The 22,230-nt window shown below is 40.6% G+C and overlaps 2 protein-coding genes across 2 annotated transcripts; one reads left to right on the forward strand and one right to left on the reverse strand.

Annotated features, from left to right (window-relative positions):
- Positions 1-288: 288 nt before the first annotated feature.
- On the forward strand, positions 289-13,529 carry LOC117270331 (xaa-Arg dipeptidase-like). The gene is made up of 7 exons (XM_033647861.2): positions 289-850; positions 2,385-2,533; positions 5,944-6,086; positions 6,167-6,321; positions 6,532-6,667; positions 10,676-10,783; positions 10,879-13,529. Exons 1-7 carry the CDS (start codon positions 404-406, stop codon positions 11,055-11,057), a joined length of 1,317 nt encoding a protein of 438 aa, XP_033503752.2. The 5' UTR covers positions 289-403; the 3' UTR covers positions 11,058-13,529.
- Positions 13,530-15,642: 2,113 nt separating this feature from the next.
- LOC117271018 (xaa-Arg dipeptidase-like) lies at positions 15,643-22,131 on the reverse strand. The gene is made up of 7 exons (XM_033649087.2): positions 21,627-22,131; positions 19,027-19,175; positions 17,768-17,910; positions 17,530-17,684; positions 17,184-17,319; positions 16,476-16,583; positions 15,643-16,292 (listed from the first exon to the last, which is right to left on the reverse strand). The coding sequence occupies exons 1-7, from the start codon at positions 22,035-22,037 to the stop codon at positions 16,114-16,116; spliced, it is 1,281 nt and encodes a 426-aa protein (XP_033504978.2). The 5' UTR covers positions 22,038-22,131; the 3' UTR covers positions 15,643-16,113.
- Between the last annotated feature and the right edge of the window lie 99 nt (positions 22,132-22,230).

A 22,230-nucleotide genomic window follows, 5' to 3' on the forward strand; every position in this document is an offset into this window, starting at 1 on the left:
TTGTTTTTTTTTTAAAAAAATGTAATGCAGAAATATATTTTCCCTAAAAGTCACATGACTCTGAAAATACTGCTTACATTTGTTCAAATTGTACAACATTAGAAAGTGTGTTCACTGTTCCTAGGAAGGACTCTTGCCTTGTCTCTGCAGGATCCTTCTTTGGAAGGACTCGTCCTGTCACAGAAGGATCCTTGACTTTTAGATTCACCAGTGGGTGTGGGTTTAGGTATTGGGATGAGCCCATAGATTCTGGGTTCCGCCCACTCAGGAAGAGGGAGGCAGCTCGGATTGGTTGGGATTCCCATGAAAATAGATACAGACACGCTGAGTTTGAGGAACTTCCACAGTAAGACTACGGGAAGCTGACTTCGAAAGGAGACTTACACCGTGAGTACCACAGTTAATGACTAATAAACAATATAAGCATAAAGTGAGCAAGATGAGTGAGGGAGCAGAGCTGCTGCTGCAGCTGAAACACAGAGCTGGCTGCTGTATAGACGAAGCCGAAGCAAAGCTCCACAGCCTCAGTAAGGACATATGGAGCTGTCCGGAGCTGGCTTATGAGGAAAGCAAGTCTCATGACAGACTGGTAGCGTTTTTCAGTCAGGAAGAAGGCTGGAAGGTGGACGCTCACTTCAAATTGCACACTGCATTTCGAGCCACTTGGAGAAGTGGAGGCAGCGGGCGGGGCGACGTGGTCAACGTGGGTTTCCTGTGTGAGTACGACGCCCTGCCTGGTATTGGACACGCGTGTGGACACAACTTGATAGCTGAGGTTGGAGCTGCTGCGGCTCTGGGGCTCAAAGCTGTGCTGGAAAACACGCACAGTGAGCTTCCTGTGCAGGTGCAGGTAGGACCACTGCACAATATGTTATAATGAAGTAGGTACATACTTTTATGAAGTTCACGTCAAGTTTGGAACAGTTTTCTTTTTTATGAATGAAGTCTTGTAGTTTGATTTGTTTGGACAGGTCAATTTAACATCCACCTGAAGATATTAGTCTCTTCTGAAGAAGCAGGGCAGGTCCAAAACAAAATGAAAACAGGGAACTGAGACAAAACTCAAAGCATCATGGGTAATTACAGTGCAGCCCATGTTGTAAAACTCTGGCTGTCGCTGTTAAAAGAGTTGACAGCTTTAATTTTTGTTTTTAATTTTAAAGTTGTTGTAGGCTACATAGTCCCCCCATTTTAGGGCACCAGAAGTAGTTGGGAAAATCAAGATAACCTAAAAATTTTAATACTTTTAATATTTGGTGTTAAAGAGACAGTTCAGATTGTTTATGAAATGGGGTCGTATGAAATACTTATCTATAGTTTGTGTTTGTTGCCCCCAGTTAAGAGAAGCAGACAGGAGTACCAACACATTAGTTCAGCAATGTACTGCTGTGGATGGGGGCAGCAGGAAAATGTTTTAGTCACTTAAAAAAGCCCTACCTAAAAAAAAAAAAAATCAGTTTAAGTGGAAGCTATATTAAAATATTTTCACCCCTTTACCTTGCCATCAGACAGCCTTTTCCTTTGGCACTACATTTTCTTAGCAGTAGAACTTATATACTTGTACGTAACTCTCTATTTTGGCCCATTTAGTCTCCGTCTGCAAAAGATTTTTTGTATATACATATATTTTTTATATATGGGTAATGAAGGTATCGTCTTGTCTTCCAAGTGAATGGCATTTTGTTGTTGTTGTCATAATCAAGCAGTAATACTGTGTGCAGCACAGTTGAGCTTATGTGTAGGAATATGGAAGTTCTACAGCTGAGAAAATGAAGTGCCAAAAGAAAGAGGCCATCTGACAGCAATAGGGTTCGGACCTCACATTTGAACCAATACCTGGAATTCAGTACCAGTACCCAACGGTACCTTTTTTGGGTACTATAGTCTTTCTGTAATTTTTCTGAAAGCTAAGTCTCTGTATGTCTGCTTGTATGTGTGTGTGTGTGTGTGTGTGTGTGTGTGCGCGTGTGCGCGCATGTGTCCACTCACCTCTCGCTCTCTGTTTAGACACAACTGACAAATAGCCAATGTGGAACAAGTATGTAAGTCACAAAAACACAATCATAAACCATGATAATACTCACCTATTTCCAAATTAAAATAGAAAAGAAAACAGACCAGAAAGACTGAAACCATCAGGGCTGCAGCAAAAATTTTGGCTTGCTCCTTGGTCGGCCAGCTTCCCTGCTTTGGGCATTTTCCTGTCTCCTCCTGTCTGAACCTGGGGGCTCCGTAGAGCTCCATAGTCCATGCCGCAAAGCGTCCTGAAGCTGGCCAAGGCATTTCGCATGAATCGCTTGTAGTACCAACATTCCCTCGATACCTCTAAAACTACAGAGTTCATTGTTTTATTTTTTTTTTTGTTAAGGTGGCTATCTCCACAGGTGACGGTGCTGGGAACACCAGCCGAGGAAGATGGTGGAGGTAAAATTGACATGATAAGGGAGGGAGCATTTGAGGGCCTGGATGTGGTGTTTATGGCTCACCCATCACAGAAGGATGCCATATACCTGCGCCGTGTGGCTGTGCAAGAGTAAGTTTTATTACAGTACACATTTCCTGTATGAATATGTTTCAGCTTTCTGTTTGTTGTGTATGCTGCATGCAGTGTTCTTTACTGGAGGCCTGGTAATGTGATATGGTATGTTGTGCTTTATGTAAATTCTTGGTTATATATTCCATTAGTATGGTGGCCCACTGTGGTGTAGTGGTAGTAAATGGGGTGGGTGTACTACCTAGTTGATAGGTAGGTTACCAAAGAGGTATACTGTCCTCTATTTTCCAATGGCTTTTTGGCTGATACATGTATGTGTGTATACTGTAAATAGCCAAAAAATGAGATGGACATACCCTGTATACCTGCGTATAGCTTCTACTACCATGATGGTGGCCCAGTCCCTGAATAGAGTGGAAAGATCCTGAATGCAACAATCTCATTTCCAAGAGTACAATATTGATTATTTGATCATAACTAAATTTTCTACTTTATGGCGTTGCATGGATGCTGTTAGCAGCCATTGTGGATCCTACAGTGTTGTAACTTCAGAACTAGTGATGGCCTCATGAAACCTCATGAAGCCTCATGAAGCATTTTATTTATTTTCTGAGCCCACTAGATGGCGCATTTTGTTCAACAAAAGGTTGAAAGCACAATGAATTGCTATTCTTTGAGCCTCTCTGTTTAAACCAAGAGCGCCATCTAGTGGGCTCAGAAAATAAAGAAAATGCTTCATGAGGCTCTATGAGGCTTCACGAGGCTTCATTCAGCCATCACTATTCAGACTTACATAGACAAGCAGTTTGAAAAACAAACACTTGTCTCTTCTTTCAGTCACTGTAAGGCACCCTGTGGAGTTTTCTTGCAAACAAACAAGCGTTTACATTAATTGTTTCTGGCTAAAATATATTATGTGTAAGCATTTCCCTCCTCATAAAACATTTTTAAAGGCATTTTTTAAAGCATTTTTAATTCTAGCAAACACACAGAGTCAGACTGAAAACAATAGGCACGTTCAAGATGAACTGCGCCTCACCTGGAAAGTAGACGAGAGCAGGCGGCTGCAGCAGGAGGCGGTGACAAAAAGCTGCTGTCAGTTTGGACAGTTTTCAAACAGTTTTCTGCAGCCTTCAGTCTGTACAGGAAGTCACAGAAACACTTACATCCTGTCCGATACAATGTCAGTTTATTCAAATATTGTCAGACCCATATATCAGTTTGTTCTCAGTCTCCAATTGTTTTAATTATGACAGATTAATATATTAAAATGCTTTACAGGTGATCTGTGATTTAAGTTCATGGTTTAACCTCCATTTGACATGAATTCTCATGTAAATCAGCATCATATCAGTTTGCTGCTGCAGAGCAGACCTATAACCTCAACTATACAGGCTAAATAATTAGTGTCTGACTATAAGGTTAATGTTTTCAGAGGAAAAAAATACAAGACAACCGTTTTCATTTAAGATCAGTCAGATACAGTCAGGGCTTTACATCTGTACAGATGTTATTTTAGGAATCCTCACATCCCACTGACCACAAGTCTCTGTGATGTTAAATACTTCAATAACTGAAACAGACCAGTATTAATATACAGTAGACTACATATAATTTATAATGAATGTATTCAGTCTCTGACAACTAAACTTCACCATCAGTCACACAACATGTTTAAATAAATAAACCTTCAAATCAGACAAATAAAACTTAAATATCTGAAATTCAACAAAAATGAAGTTTATCTAAAACATCATCTTGTTGAGTCGACATCTAAACCAATCAGCTATTAGATCAGGTGAGAGCCAGGCGGTGCAGTCGGTGGAGAGCAACTGCAGCGCCTGCAAAGTACCTCCTGCAGACCAGGTACACCTCTCAGTGTGGAGGCCCCCCATGAGGAAACACTGGAGCTAAAAACTAAAAGACTAAAAGGCAATATAATGAGATAAAACAAGTATGAGATAAAATAATAATAAACAAGTAAATGAAGATTTAGAAACTTAATAATAATAAAATGCATAAAGATTAAAAATAAATCATTTAAAAGCATTAGAAATTAAAATAACGTATAATATAAGAATTAAAAGAGTAAAAGAATCAGTTAAAAGCTAAATTAAAGAGGTGAGTCTTGAGCCTCCTCTTAAAAACATCAACAGTCTCTGCAGTCCTGATGCTCTCCGGCAGGCTGTTCCATAAGTGAGGGCCATAATGGCTGAATGCAGCCTCCCCGTGGGTTTTTGTTCTCACTTTTGGAACAATTAAAAGGCCGGTGCCGGAGGACCTCAGGATTTGCGAGGGTTGATATGATAAAAGCAGGTCAGATAAATAAGATGGCCCAAGACCGTTAAGACATTTAAAAACTAATAAAAGAACCTTAAAATCGATCCTGAAACACACGGGGAGCCAATGCAGCGATTTTAAAACTGGTGTAATGTGCGCCCGTCCTCTGGTCCTCGTCAGCACCCGTGCGGCTGAGTTTTGAAGTAACTGCAGGTTAGAGATACTCTTTTTGGGAAGACCAGAGAGCAGGGCATTACAATAATCTAAACGACAAGAGATAAAAGCATGCATCAGCACCTCCGTGTTAGCCTGAGAGAGAAACAGGCAGACTCTGGCTATATTCTTAAGATGATAAAAACTTATCTTTGTTACATTTTTTATGTGTGGAATAAAACTAAGCTCAGAGTCAAAAATTACGCCCAGGTTCTTCACACATTGTGAAGGTTTAAAATCTTGTAGTTTTGGTAAAAGTTTCTCTCTCTTGCCTTCAGGACCAATAATTAAAACCTCTGTTTTGTCCTGGTTGAGCTGTAGGAAATTCACTGCCATCCATGACTTGATATCTAAAATACAGTTTAAAAGGGTATCAATCGGCCCTGTGTCATCAGGAGACACGGCGATGTACAACTGTGTGTCATCTGCATAACTGTGGAAAGCCTGAGGTAATATTATATTCTATTCGACTGGGGAACAGTCGAATAGAGTTTCCTTCCTGTTAAAATGCATAGCACCCCCTCCATGGCTGGATTATGGAAAAAGTTTGATTCAAATTTAGGTAGGAGGACACACACAGACAGGGAGACTACTGGTATGCTGGGTGCCATAAAATAATAATAAGTGAACGATGCTCACAATCATTAGTTGCAAACGGATATATTCAGTTTACCGTTCACCAAAAACATGAGCACCTTCAATGAGCACATTCTTTTTGCACATTTATGCACAACAGTGGTGGAACAGCGTCAAACCATTTGCAGGTATGTGTTTTAGCATGCATGCATGTGCGTTGTTGAGCATGCTTGCACAAGATAAACCAGGACCCACTTATAGAAAAACAGCCCCAGGGCTACTATAGGTCCAAAATACTATACTATAGGTCCTCAGGAACTTGAACTGCACTCTGTAAAGAAGCAGAGAGACTGAAGTGTGTTTTGTCTTGTGTTTTTCAGTGTAACTATAAAGTATCGAGGTAAGGCGTCTCATGCCTCAGCCTACCCCTGGGAGGGAATCAATGCGTTGGATGCAGCGGTGCTGTGCTACAACAACCTGTCTGTGCTCAGACAGCAGATGAAGCCAGACTGGAGAGTTCATGGTAAACAACTGATGAACCTCTACACTTGTGTTGTTGTGAGGAGTTTAGTTAGCTCTGATTAAATCATGCGTGTTGTGCAGGTATCATAAAGCATGGTGGAGAGAAACCAAACATCATCCCTGCCTACACTGAGCTGGAGTACTACCTGAGAACCCCCTCACGTGCTGAGCTTTCTGTCCTGAAGGCAAAAGCTGAGATGTGTTTTAGATCAGCTGCTGTGGCCACCGGCTGTGATGTAAACAAACAAACAAACAAACCCACAATATGATGATTTTCCAGAACCGCATTCCTAAACTGTGTTCTAATAATAAATGTTTAAACCTGCCTTAAACTTTAAACTGCAGCTAAGCTAATGACTCTGATAATAAGGTTAAAAACAACATTTCATTGAAAGGATTTATAGTTCAGTCCTACTGAAAGTCATGGAGCTTTATCTCTCTTTCAGGTTGAAGTAGAGTTTGCAAGAAATACATATGACAACATACTGCGTAATGCTACACTGGAGGATCTGTGTGAGAAAAACGGCACAGCTCTGGGAATGGACTTCACTGTGGATGAAGATGCTCTTAAGAATATAGCTGGTAGGTGTACATCCTCTGTGTCCCAGAACAGCTCTGTAACAGACACATCAGTGCTCAGAGAGGGAAGGAGTGCAGAGGAGACTGAAATGTGCAGGAGTGAGCAGTGTCCCAGTTGGTATTTGTGGGTTCTTTCTACTTGCAAAATTTCTTAAATAAAGTGTATATTTCTCAAAATGTTTAAGAATTGCTTTAAATACAGGGATGGATCACTCACTATGTTTAGATGCACAAAATATTCCAGGTTTTGCCTTTATTATGAAAAACACAATATTTCCTACTCAGCTCAGGTTTCCCATGCATCCTGGAAAACCTGGAAAATAATTGACCAATTTTCCAGTCATGGAAAAACATATGGAAAATGAGAAAAAAAAGTAAAATGTGCTGGAAAAGCTTGAGTTGTCCTGGAAAATTATTTCTCCTCCCTCTGCTCCCCACTGCGTAAAAACGCAGCACAGCCAGGAACTTCACCTCCAGGCTGAGGGCGAAATTGCACTGGATGTGTGGAGACACTAGTTGACGAGGCGTTGTATCTCAGCCGGTACTTCATTTGGATAGCCCCGTCTGACAGCACGTCAAGTGTGCTGAAGTGCTGATGCACAAATGCATTTACATATATGGTTTGGCTTCGCACATGGAGTTGGTTAGCAGCGAGAATATGCTGTAAAGCAGCCATGGTATCTCACACGTGTGATGTGGCAACGCCTTTATATAGAGTAGCCGATGGAGCGCCCTTGATGAGGTTCCAGCTGAGCTCAATTGCACCTGTCAGTTGCCTGATATCTGTGAAATGTTGCAGGTTTGGAGGGTGGATGTGTTTCTGTCAGATGTGGGATATGTGCGGACAAATTATGATAAATGATAGTCATGATGATTCATTTTATTTGTGTGCCTGATGTGCAAAGCACATATAGAAACACACTTGTTATTCCTCATACTTATTTTTCTTATTATTATTATTTTTCTTGCGCCAGATTTCGGTGCGTAACTTGAGCGCACACAGGGACTTCATAAAACATAGATTCAAGATTCAAAGTGTTTATTGTCATATGCACAGTAAGGACACGCGTTTCCCTGCAGAATGAAATTCGTTCAGTTCTGTCACCAATTAATGCTAAACAGTATAAATCTGAAGTATAAAATAGATCAAAATATATACGGCGCGCACTGTTTTAATATCTCCTTGCTTAGTGTAATATGAATATGCCTGCCGCGGCTGGAGCTGTGAGCGTTTGGTCGCTAAGAAGACTGTTAAGAGTGGGTCAGCTCGATCTTACAGCTCCTTCTTAGTGAAAGATCTTCTTAAGCTAAGAGCGATCTGGGAAACACGCTTTTCTTTCACGGGAGGCTTAAGAGCGTTCTTAAGAAGCTCTTAGCACTAAGAGCGATCTGGGAAATGTGGCAAATGTTGTTAGCATAAATGAATGGGATTCAACATGGCTAAATTAGCATTACAGCTATCAATCAGTCAATATTTTGCTTTAAACAAATCAAATGTAATTCAAAGGGCTTGGCAGGTTGATTAAAGAACAAAAACAACATAGGAAATAAAGTAAAAATGTACTTGGTAACTAATACACACTGAGCAATAAAAAATGAGTAGATAAAATAATGCAAGATAAGGAATAAAAGATAAAAACTTAATACAATGGTGATAAAAAGAAATAATAAAATATGGCAAAATAAAATTTAGGCTACTTAAACAGTAAATCAATAAAATGTAATTATAATTATATATCATTAATTTAAATATAAACAATAAAATATAGATAAAGCAGAGCAAATAAAGATAAAAGTTAATAAATAGAGTAAGTATAAACTACACAAAAGCCAGACTAAAAAGATAGCTAGCAAACAATGTTTATGTCTGAGAGTTAGAAATAAATATATTTTAGGTTTAATATGATACGGTGGTGCTAGCTAGAGATATTGGTCATCAACCCTTAATCTTGTTTCTTAGAGGACTAGAGTAACCTAAAATGACTGTACTGGAACAACAAAATGCAGTTTAGCATCTAACCAAAAGTGTGAAAGAAGCAGTAAAGTGTCATGTGGTGTGTACAGTATGTATAATACATAGGATATGAAAGATATGAAAAAGCTAAGGTGTGAACAGTAATTTACTGTGTAAACAGTCAGTATGAGCAGTAATCGTAAGTGCTATATCGTAGGCAACTGTACTTGCTTGCGTTTCTTCAAGATGTTTTGCCTCTCATCCAAGAAGCTTCTTCACTTCTAAATGACTGGTATGAAGCCAGTCTTACTTTGTTTAGCATCTTTCATACATAAAGTGACCAGTATGAGCAGTAATAGATGGTTTCAAATGTGTGTTGTTGTCCTCTAATTACAGGAGTGAGGGACAATGTCAGGAAGACAGTCCAGATTTGAAATTATTATGGGGGCGGGTGAGGAATAAACATAGCAATCTGGGTGAATGTACAAAATGTAAGGTACAACTGTAGAAAAGAACACTTCTCCAAAGCATGGGGGGGCAAGGGATGTATAAGTGTACGGTGCGATAACTTGACTCATACTGTAGCAGCTGAAAACGTCCTGGAAAAGTCCTGGAAAATAATTTCTAGAAAAGAGTGGGAACCCTGTCAGCTGTTTACACGAATTCAATTCAACCACCCTCTCGTAAAGGTTGGTGTTTCGATACTTGCACATATCCAAAAACCTGTTGATATCCAAGTCTTTCATATTGTTTAAAAGAAGGTGTGTTTCACCTTGTGACCAGAAATGTGGGCTTTTCTTTTGACCACGTATCTCTACACCAGCCTTACAAATTGTTGGTGAGTTGGTTTGTTTCCAGTGGACAGAGCCAATCAATCTGGTCTCACAGATATTTCGTGACACGACCACAACCTTCTTAGCAGCACATTATGTGGTGGTGGTATGTAATGTGTTAAAATTACTTGCCACAGAAACAATGCTAGTGGAGAGACAAATTGGATCCTCTGTGGTGGTGGACACACAAACTCCCTGGTTCAAAGTTGTCATGCAATGGGTGGTGGTTAATATTACCATAACAGAGGTAGTGTAAAGAGTGAGAAAATCTGCTCAACAAACACCAGACTTTCACCCAGGAGGTTGCTGTGTGTGTCCCGTGTGAAACCGTAAATCAGTGTTGACCTTTTTTAACTTTATCTACTTACCTCCTTTATGTAGTGACGTCATGTTACATAATGTTGTTATGCACTTTACAGTGTACTTACTTTCTGTATATAAATAAGGGTAGTTATTTCAACTGAAAACAGGATATTTTTCTACATATAATCAAGTAGTTTTGGTACCTAAACCCAACCGTGCCACCAACACAAATACGTAATGCGGTGTTAAGAGTCATTTCACATATTCCTGCAAGCTCACGTTGGAGTTGACCATTAAGAGACAAAACGCTGTGTGTCACAAACTGCCCTAAAAAACCCAATCAAGACGCATATTCTGAATGCGCTGTATACATGTCCAAAAAATGCTCCTAATACTCAAATAATTCCGGCATATCCTACGTCTTATTCGGAAAATGCTAGTCAGAATAAAGGCCAAAACACAGCGGCGGCGAACGACGCACGTCAAAACAGCCGCCCCCATTATTTTCTATTTACAAACCCACACCAGCGGCGGCTCGACAGGCGTCGACGTGCCGCACCACGGCACTTTACGCTATTGTCCTATTTTTCCAGTGTCGCCGCCCTTGAAAAAGCGCTATTTTGTACTTCCCAGCTCTCGCGGACTGGAGTGTGCAATAGAAATCCGGTTGACGCCCCGCAGCGCGACGCTTTTTGTGTGTGTTGGGGGCGGCACTTGACTCGCGTCAATGACGCCGCCGTCATATGACACTGCCGGTGTGTTTTGGCCTAAAGGCCTTATTTGGAATATCCAAAAGGAATCTGCTGTTGACATGACCCGTATCAAATTCGGAATAATAGTGGAATATTAGCGTGCATGTAAACGTAGTTACTGATGTCCCTGTTGACCCCCTCTGTCTTCTCTCCTCTCTGTTATCTACAGGCTCCACAGACTTTGGTAATGTGTCATATGTAGTTCCAGGCATCCATCCAAGCTTTTACATTGGCTCTAATGCTTTGAACCACACAGAGGAATACACTGTTGCTGCTGGTATGTGACCAATGCTCAAAGACTGCCTCTTGCTAGTTTGTTGTTGACTTATGCTAGAATATACGACTGACAGTGTGTATGTGACTCTGTTTCAGGTGATGACAGAGCTCAGTTCTACACCCTGAGGACTGCCAAGGCTCTGGCCATGACGGCCCTGGATGTGCTGCTGCGTCCAGAGCTGCTGCAGAGGGTGAAGCAGGAGTTCACTGAGGCCGCACTGAAGGAGGACAGGACGCTGATGGGGGAGCACACAGAGCAGTCTGCAAAACACTGATGATGCAGGCTGACCATCTCTGAGCTCCCTGCTCATTGACTGCACAGCAGGCTCAGAGAAACTTGTACTTGTTGTTACATGCAGCGTCCAGGAACAAAGAATAATCTGCTGCCTTTGAGCTCTTTTCTTACCAAATAAAATTAATCCAAAGCAAAGAAATATTTACAGAGTGGTAGTTGATTTGTTTTAATATTGAACATATATTTGATTGTGAGGTATAGTGGAAGCATATGGAGGACTCAAAATGCAGGACTTTGTTTTTTTTTTTTTGTTTTGTTTTGTTTGGTTTTTTTTTTGTTTCAGAAAATGTATACATTTTGTTGCCGTGTTTCAATTTTTTCACTGGCAGGTAAACCTATGTAAAGAAAAACAGTGGATCGGTGTTCACACTGCTTGTGTGTTGCAAGCAGGTATATTATCATTCCAATGATGCTAGGGAGAAAATGTGATGTAACGTGCCTTTTTAAGTGCTTTATCCAGTGATAGAAGAAGTATAAAAATCATTTACTTAAAGGTAGACTATGCAGGATTTAAAAAAAAAAACAATAAATAGACTCGCAGTAATGCCTCTCAGTCATTATATGACCCATGAGCAGTGTATGGTGGTGTCTGTATCTGCAGAGAATCTGCCCTCTGCCTGTGTTTCCTTATTTTCTTCATATTTTTGTTTGTTCGGGACGTTCCTTTGGGTAGTGTGTTTAGCCACCAGCCAACAGCAGGACAAGGTCATGACTATAAAGAGAGTGACCAGCCGTCTCTCTCGTCTGCTCTGTGGATGCGATATATTTTTCGTATACTTAAAAGTATACCATTCATTTACTCAAATTATTCTTTGTGTAAACTTAAAGTACACTACTCCTATACCTGCATTATACTTCAATTGCACTATTCCTAATTGTTTGAATTTTTAATTTTATATACTTTATTAATCCCCCTGAGGGGAAATTCAATTTTATTAGTCATTAACACACAGGTCCAAAAGACACACACATGCACAAACAGGACCTATACATGCACAAAGTGGGGAGATGTCAGAGTGAGGGGGCTGCCTTGGTCAGGTGCCCTATTGCACTATTTTTATACTTAATACATACTCAAATTATACTTTGCCTATACTTACAGTACACTACTCATACACTTACATTATACTTGAATTGCACTGTTCATACACTCAAATTATATTTTGCATATACTTAAAAGTACATTGCACCTACACTTACATTATACTACATTTATACTTAATAGCCCTACTATGTTGTCATACTTGAGACTTAACTTGATAAAATGAAAAAAGACTTAGAACTCATCTTAACACAGATGACTGGTGGCTTTGCTTAGACTTAAACCTTTTTTACTTAGGAGGACTTTATATTCTCCCCAGGCCCAGTGGTTATGTTCTAAAAAAAAGTGTGCAACAAATAAGCTCTTTATTGTCCAGACAAGGGAGTGAAAGGAATGTTAAAGTAACAACTACAGGAGCTCATAGCCAAGAAAGGATTTGCTATTGTTGGAAATGTTTAACCCTATAGGGACTTAAAATAATTCAAGATGTATTATTTAGAGCTACTGAAACACACACCCACAGGTGTGGTTACCCAGCTAAACCAAAACTACAGTAAACAATTTAATAAAGTACAAACAAAAAAGTATATAGAGGAAAAACAGTGATACAAAGGCTATACTATAAATTATTAGATATATAACTAAATTGATACAACATATTTAATTCATCAGCCAATATATCAGTCGACATCACCTATGTTAGAGGCAAAACAAAAAGAAGTCTTTATTATTAGAAGGGTGTTTAAACCCAATGTACATTAAGTCAGTGTTTTTAGCATTGAAACATGTCGATGGAACTGACGTAGAGTAAGTGCGCAGGTGTTACTTTTTTCTTCATGTAGACTGTTGTTTCATAACCTGCATGCTGTGCATATAATAACTCTACTTAAAAATATTGTACAGAAAACAGTTTAACTGCAATACATTTATTTAACAGCTGTAGTTACTAAATACAATGTATTAAAAATTAAACCAGTGGTTTCCAATCTTTTTGGCTTGTGACCCCTTATCTAAGCTGGTACAGCTTCTCCTCTGCAGCGATGTCAACCTTGTTGCTAAATCAGTGATCAGATGTGGTGTCCCACTCACCCAAATTTCACACACAAAAACGATTTTTGGTCAGTTCACAAAAAGGTATGCCATGCATCCGTGGAATATAATCAGATCTTTCCTCCTCAAATGGATAGGTAACATCTTTAGCATTACAGAAATGTATCATATGTTGGGTTATTTTTTGAAATCCATAGCCAGAAATCTCACACAATGCAGAAAACCGAAAACTGTCCCACTCACCCTGAACTCACCCCATATTATTTTTGATATTCCATTTCTGCCAATTTATCTCCTAAATCCTTAATAATGGACCTTTAATGTGCATACATTTGAAACAGCCAATTTTAAAAAGCTCTGAAGGCCACAGCTGTGCAAACGTATTTGTAAATGTATACAATTAAAGAAATGCATGTGTATTATCTGGTCCTGCTTTGTCATTTATACAGCTGTGTACAGACTCCTCCAGTCCTCATCAAGTAACACAGGACCAAGATGAATGAAACAATAACATGCTTACATTATTTTTTATTTTAAGCAACATAAAATGATTTATTCATCCACAGACCTGGTCAGGTTTGTTTTGACCATGTGTCCGTCTCTTTGTCCCCTCAGACCAGCCAGGTAGGTCTGAGGTTTGGGCACGTTGCTCTCTTTTGCTTTGACAGGCAGCGTTCTTGGGCAGCCAGGTCTGAGTGACGTTTTCCCGTCTCATGTGGCTGAGGTCAGTCTGCACTGAGTGTGTCACTTTGGTCCGCAGATCTGCCTGGAATTATCACATTTAAAAACATTTCTCTTCTCTTTTACACTTAATATAGTGCCAATAAATACAGTTCCTGATGTGATGTATGATGTTAGACAAGTTGAAAAGGTTTTCTTCCCAATAATGCACAGTGACAATGATTCATTCACATCACACAGACCTGCATCTAGTGAATTGTGGCTCACCAGTTTGATGGCTTTTCTCCGCAGCTCCCACTCATTCCACTCATATGACTTGACGATGTTTGTCTCCACTGGGTGAAGGTCTGTCTGTGTGCCGCCCTCACACTTGGTGATGTTCTTTTTTTACCAATACTAGATGTAGTAATAATCTATATAAATGCATAAATAAGAATAATGAATCTTAGTGATTGCTATAATACAATGTATTCTAAGTGTGTGTGCTCACAGCTATCTACACATACTGTATATTAAAGGTGTCCAAACTTTGGGACTTGTGTGGTGAAGCTGTGGCTGTGTAACTGAAGGATGTGCTTTGAGAGTACTAACCTCTGGGTAAGGACTGATGCAGGAAAACTGCTGGTGGAGTTTTAGGAGCTGGATGAGTTCAGGGGAATGCTTTGCTTTTTCTGCCATTTTGAAATGCTCTTTCTGACGGTAGAATTGGGAAGGGCTGTGTCTTGTAACATACCAGAAGAGACAATCCAACAATCAGGTCCAGTTGAGGCAAACATGCGGCCAGAATTGCAGAGGTGTAAATAGGCACCATTTGAACTCTTCTCTCTACCAATACAGTCAACAACGTCTCTTTTCGTGTGCACAACCACCACCATGACTGCCTTAAAGGAGAGACTAGAAGTGCGTACACCATTATCCAGATTTGTAAGATTCATTGTGTTGTGAATAAAAACACACACCAAGACTACAATAAATAAATTCTTGAAGAGAGACTGGGGTCTGGTAAGACAGGGTGGTGGTTCCGGTTCATCTAAAAAGGGCCCAAAGGGCATACTCAGATGACCTGGGTATCACACTACTCAGCCCTCCTGGGGATAGCCTATGCCAGGGCACAGAATTTAAAAAAAGACACCTTATCTTATAATTTCAAGATAAGTTCTTGTAAACTCAACTTTCTATCACTGAGATGAATAGGCACCATCTTGGGATCCGTTATTTAGTTAATTTTTTCAATCTATGAAAATTACCCAGATTTTTGGCACTGCTTCCTCATCATTGGGCCCATAGAGCAGGTACACTAGAGACCTCTACTGGCCTGGTAGCTTACTTCCGCTTTAGCGCTCTGCTTATTGGAATGGGGACTTAACAATGTAACATTACTTGTGCAGCTCTCCTAGACTTTCTAAATGTAATCGGACCCAATGGATCCAATTCTGATGGGGCTTTCCCCAGTCATTTCACTGAGGTTATGATGCTTATAAAAAATGCATCCACTGATTTACAGGCATACCATTCAAAAGGTAAATATGGGAGAGAGGCATTTTGGGCCCAATGGCATCAAGTGATGGAACCAGAAATAGTAATTCCACTGTTTGGTCACTACAAAAATTGGCTTCAAAACCCAGTACACTGTCCAGGGGGCCTGGCTTGGCCTCATGTGAACTTACAGTATGACCTCTGATCCATGGCTGTCATCTTTACTCCTTGGTATTGTTCATATGTGTAAGGCCACTTGCATATAATGGGGTAGCTATTCACTTTTGTTTATTGTTATCATATTATCACCATGATATTATTACCTTGTGTGCAGCTCCTAGACTGTATATAAACGGACATAGCACGGTGTCACATGACTGGCATGTTTCAGGGTAAGAATGCATTTAAGGTACTGTATACTTATTTTTGTCTTAATGTGCATTACTCTTTTAAACCCAACCCAGAACCCATAACAACAATAGCTGAACAATATGGTTTTCTCATGATTCACCATGACTGTGTTCTGTGTTTTAACTTGTTAGTGAAAGTACATTTATGTCAGAGCAACAATATCAACACATCAAAACACAGAGTAAAACAAATTGTCATTTTGCGTAAAAGCAGAGTCCACAGTAGCTGCACGCCTCCACCCTGCAGTATTCAGATTCACCTGGTCAAAATTAAAGAATTGTGATAAAAAAGGCTCAGCTGCAGCAGAGTATTCTTCAACCCTGGATGCTCCATTTAACAACAGGAATAAGTCCTCCTGAGACTGCAGGGGAGATCATCAGTGTTTTGCAGTCTGCTCTGTGTGCTCCCCCGTAAGCATCCTGTCCTCCTTCAGTGTGGCCTCAGTGAACTCCTGCTTCACCCTCTGCAGCAGCTCTGGACGCAGCAGCACATCCAGGGCCGTCATGGCCAGAGCCTTGGCAGTCCTCAGGGTGTAGAACTGAGCTCTGTCATCACCTGAAACAGAGTCACAAACACGCTGTCAGCCATACAAACACATATCAGCATTAGTCAACAACAAACTAGCACAAGGCAATATGGCAATATTTCAATATCTTTGATCTCAAATGTCAAGTTGGAGGAATTAACCATTCAAAGACTAAAGTATTATGTGTTTGTGAGGCAGGGTAGGTCACATACCAGCAGCAACAGTGTATTCCTCTGTGTGGTTCAAAGCATTAGAACCAATGTAAAAGTATGGGTGGATGCCTGGAACTACATATGACACATTGCCAAAGTCTGTGGAGCCTGTAGATAACAGAGAGGAGAGAAGACAGAGGGGGTCAACAGGGACATCAGTAACTATGTTTACATGCACGCTAATATTCCACTATTATTCCGAATATGACAGTATTCTGAATTTGATGCAGGTCATGTCAACAGCAGATTCTGTTATTCTGATATTCCAAATTAGGCCTCATTCTGATTTAGACGTGGTGTGTGCTGAAATTATTTGAGTTTTAGGAACATTTTTTGGACATGTATTCTGCGCATTCAGAGTATGTGTCTTAATTTTTTTTTTAGGGCAATTTGTGACACAGCCTCTTGCCTCTTCACGGTCAACTCTAACATGAGTTCACAGGAATATGTGAAATGACTCTTAACACCGCATTACATATTTGTGATCCATAATGTGTTAAATTACATGTTGGTGGCACGGTTGGGTTTATGCACCCAAACTAATTGATTATATGCAGAAAAAGATCCTGTTTTCAGTTAAAATAACTACCTTTATACGGGAAGTAAGTACACTGTAAAGTGTATAAGAAGGTCACGAAACATGACTTTCCTGTGAGCACTGTGTGTCTGTTACAGAGCTGTTCTGGGACACAGAAGACATACACGTACCAGATTCATTCTTGAGAACATCTTCATCCGTGGTGAAGTCCATTCCCAGAGCTGTGCCGTTTTTCTCACACAGATCCTCCAGTGTAGCATTACGCAGTATGTTGTCATATGTATTTCTTGCAAACTCTACTTCAACCTGAAAGAGAGATAAAGCTCCATGACTTTCAGTAGGACTGAACTATAAATCCTTTCAATGAAATGTTGTTTTCAACCTTATTATCAGAGTCATTAGCTTAGCTGCAGTTTAAAGTTTAAGGCAGGTTTAAACATTTATTATTAGAACACAGTTTAGGAATGCGGTTCTGGAAAATCATCATATTGTGGGTTTGTTTGTTTGTTTGTTTACATCACAGCCGGTGGCCACAGCAGCTGATCTAAAACACATCTCAGCTTTTGTCTTCAGGACAGAAAGCTCAGCACGTGAGGGGGTTCTCAGGTAGTACTCCAGCTCAGTGTAGGCAGGGATGATGTTTGGTTTCTCTCCACCATGCTTTATGATACCTGCACAACACAACATGATTTAATCAGAGCTAACTAAACTCCTCACAACAGCACATGAGTGTAGAGGTTCATCAGTTGTTTACCATGAACTCTCCAGTCTGGCTTCATCTGCTGTCTGAGCACAGACAGGTTGTTGTAGCACAGCACCGCTGCATCCAACGCATTGATTCCCTCCCAGGGGTAGGCTGAGGCATGAGACGCCTTACCTCGATACTTTATAGTTACTCTGGAAAACACAAGACAAAACACACTTCAGTCTCTCTGCTTCTGGTTGGTTCTGTGTTCCTGCATGACATCTTGTGACATTTCAAAACAAGACTTCTGCTTTATGAGGAAATAAGAGACCGGATCAGGTGAAAGGTAAAGAGACACTTCAGACACTTATAATAACAATCTGAGCTGCTCTGTGGCAAAAATAACCTCTTTTAATGGATATACAGTGATGATGTTCAATTGCCCCATGTGCCTCCATTGCAGCTCGTTCCACAGCAGCCGGCCGCTGCCCACTTGCTCAATAATGGACTAGTGTCAAAGATTGTTGTTCACATCACTCTCTTTGACCAATTTACACAGGAAAATGGGGTCCAGATTGAAAAATGCCAAAGTTTTCCTTTAAGTGAGAAACAATTAATGAGAACATAACTCTTGTTTGTTTGCAAGAAATCTCCACAGGATGCCTTACAGTGACTGACATAAGAGACAAGTGGGTTTTTTTTTCTCAGACTGCTTGTCTACACACAAGGTTTTAGGCATATATACATTTTACCAACAGTGTGTCTTACTGCTGCTTTATATCAGCTTGCACACGTGCCCCGCTTGTCTGTTTTGGAGATTTTGCACCGAAACTAGCTACTGTAAATTGCATCATCTCATTACATGATTAAACAGAGACCTGATATTGGACAAGATAAACATACATATGACATTAGTTAAACTATAGTTTTTTATGGTTTATGTTGAATAAGCATATAATTTTGTTATAGACTGATACTATTTTACAAAGACAGAAAACCATGATGGAGATAGGTTGGCCTTTTTGAGGGCATATGTAGAAAATCACACCATTTTTGATTTAATGTGAGTTCTTCCTTAAACACCAGCCCCAGCGCTACCGCACTGCCTGCACTTTCTATATTTACGCCCCTGCACCCACCTCATTATCTACCACTACACCACAGTGGGCCACCATACTAATGGCATATATAACAAAGAATTTACATAAAGCACAACATACCATATCACATTACCAGGCCTCCAGTAAAGAACACTGCATGCAGCATACACAACAAACAGAAAGCTGAAACATATTCATACAGGAAATGTGTACTTTAATAAAACTTACTCTTGCACAGCCACACAGGGTAGGTATGGGGCATCCTCTTTTGATGGGTGAGCCATAAACACCACATCCAGGCCCTCAAATGCTCCCTCCCTTATCATGTCAATTTTACCTCCACCATCCTCCTCGGCTGGTGTTCCCAGCACCGTCACCTGTGGAGATACTGTAAGTTCAGCAAGAGACATAGCTGCTGTACAGCAACCTTTGTAGCACAGAAAGTTCACACCACTGCAGAATGTTCATGTTTGCTGGATGTATATCTTGGGCCTGGTTTAGAACACACCATGTATGTTTTTCAGCAGTCAGCAGTGAATGTGTTGGAATAGTACCAAATGACAACATAACTGTCACAAAAAGGTAAACTCTTCACATCAGTGCTCTGACTCAAACAAGTTTCAAGTCACCATTTGTTTTTAATACTGCATAACAATGTATGGATATCAATTGCTGCCTATACAACAGGAAATCTGTCTTGGAACTTTTTTCTTTATGTACTGAAGGTGTCATTGATACTGGGTAAATGGTGTAGGATTCATACAGTAGTTCCTTTTTTTAACAGTCTCCCAACGCAGCAAAACAGCAGGCTTAAACATAAAGAGAGGACAACCCAGGAGTTTTAATGGCCTGTTGGATGTTCCAAACTGTCAGTTACCTGAGAGCTTAATCCACTTTCTGAGAACCAGACGTAAAGCGAACCTCCCCCAAAAACAAGCAAGACGAAAAGCTGGCAGAACCCTGTCAGGGAACATACCAAGTGTCTGCTGATGTCTGCTGATCAGAAATTTCGGACAGTTACTGACTGCAAAGCAATGGTTTGTAGGAACAAAGGGATAGTTTAGATAGTTTAGATTCCGTGGAGTTGTATGAAGGAGGCTTATCCATAGCCAGTGTATCTCCATTTGGAGAAGCAGGGAGGAGTACTGCCACAAAGGCAAAGTAATGTACTGCTGTGGATGGCGGCAACCAAACGTATTCCAGCCACCTAAAAAAAACAACTATCAATTTAAAAGTACATAGTGCATATTTAAGTGTATATTTTTACTGCTTTACCTTGCTGTCTGTGGGGTAACAAACTCTGTAGTTTTAGGGGTACCGAGGGTACGTTGGTACTACTACCAATTTATGGGAAACTCTGTGGCCAGCATCTGGGCACTTAGTGGCGTAGAGTATGGAGCTCTGCAGAGCCCCCAGGTTCAGACAGGAGTGGACAGGAAAATGCTAAAAGCAGGGAAGCTGGCCGACCAAGGAGCAAGCTGAAACTTTTGCTGCGGTGCTGATAGTTTCAGTCTATCTGGTCTGTTTTCTGTCCTATTTTCTCTGGAAATAGCAGAGTATCACTGCTGTTTATGATTGTGTTTTTTTAAATAACTTTCTTATTCCACATTGGCTATTTGTCAGTTGTGTCTAAACAGAGAGTGAGAGAGGCAAGCGGACACATGCACACACACACAAACATACACACACACACACACACACACACACACATACATACATACAAGCAAGCAGTCAGATAGAGACTTAGCTTTCTGTGTGATTAGAAAAAAAGCAGAGAAGCAGAATCACTTGTTGACTGTAGCTTGTTCAGACTACAGAAATGACATTTTTGTTATAACAGAAAGAGTAAAGGTAGGGTAAAGGTAAAAAGGTACCGTTGGGTACTGGTACTGTATTCATGGTGTCGGTTCAAATGTGAAAGGTCGCAACCCTATTGCTGTCAGATGGCCTCTTTCTTTTGGCACTTCATTTTCTCAGCTGTAGAACTTCCATATTCCTACACATAAGCTCAACTGTGCTGCACATGGTATTACTGAGTGATTATGACAACAACAAAATGCCATTCACTGTGGAGACAATCGGATACCTTCATTAACCAGAGTATACAAAAGAAGAATTTTTGAAGACAGAGACTAAATGGGAAAAAATACAGAGAAGTGTGGAGGTTCTACTGTTAAGAAATGTAGTGCCAAAGGAAAGGGCTGTCTGACAGCAAGGTAAAGGGGTGAAAATATTTTTAATATAGCTAAACTGAGTGGCAAAAAATCCAGTTGCCCCCATCCACAGCAGTTCATTGCTGAGTTTACATGTCGGTACTCCTGTCTGCTTCTCCAATCTGGGGGTGTGCTGACTGACATCTACTGTAGGTAATACAGACTATAGATAGGTACCTCAAACAACCCCCCTTCAAAAACAATCTGAATTGACCCTTTACACCAAATATTAAAAGTGGTGACTTAATTTTCAGGTTATTTTAATTTTCCCAACTCCTTCTGGTGCCCTAAAATGGGGGAACTATGTACTAAAATGGCTGTTCATCTGATGGAAACAGCCTCAAATTAAAGCTGTCAACTCTTTTAACAGCGACAGCCCAAGTTTAACAACATGGACTGCACTGTAATTACTGTTTTGTCTCAGTTCCCTGTTTTGTCTCCCTGCCCTGCTTCTTCAGAAGAGACTAATATCTTCAGGTGGATGTTAAATTGACCTGTCCAAACAAATCAAACTACAAGACTTCATTCATAAAAAAGAAAACTGTTCCAAACTTGACGTGAACTTCATAAAAGTATGTACCTACTTCATTATAACATATTGTGCAGTGGTCCTACCTGCACCTGCACAGGAAGCTCACTGTGCGTGTTTTCCAGCACAGCTTTGAGCCCCAGAGCCGCAGCAGCTCCAACCTCAGCTATCAAGTTGTGTCCACACGCGTGTCCAATACCAGGCAGGGCGTCGTACTCACACAGGAAACCCACGTTGACCACGTCGCCCCGCCCGCTGCCTCCACTTCTCCAAGTGGCTCGAAATGCAGTGTGCAGTTTGAAGTGAGCGTCCACCTTCCAGCCTTCTTCCTGACTGAAAAACGCTACCAGTCTGTCATGAGACTTGCTTTCCTCATAAGCCAGCTCCGGACAGCTCCATATGTCCTTACTGAGGCTGTGGAGCTTTGCTTCGGCTTCGTCTATACAGCAGCCAGCTCTGTGTTTCAGCTGCAGCAGCAGCTCTGCTCCCTCACTCATCTTGCTCACTTTATAGGAACATAACTGTTTATTAGTCACTGACTGTGATAACCAGTGTATGTCTCCTGTCAAAGTCAGCTTCTGGCAGTCTCGCTATCACGTTACAGAAAACAGCGCCCCCAGCACAAGGGCTAAATTTGTACAGTCTAATATTAAAACAGCCTTCACACACACACACACACACACACACACA

The sequence above is a fragment of the Epinephelus lanceolatus genome, chromosome 13, assembly GCF_041903045.1.
Source record: "Epinephelus lanceolatus isolate andai-2023 chromosome 13, ASM4190304v1, whole genome shotgun sequence".
Lineage (NCBI taxonomy): Eukaryota > Metazoa > Chordata > Actinopteri > Perciformes > Serranidae > Epinephelus > Epinephelus lanceolatus.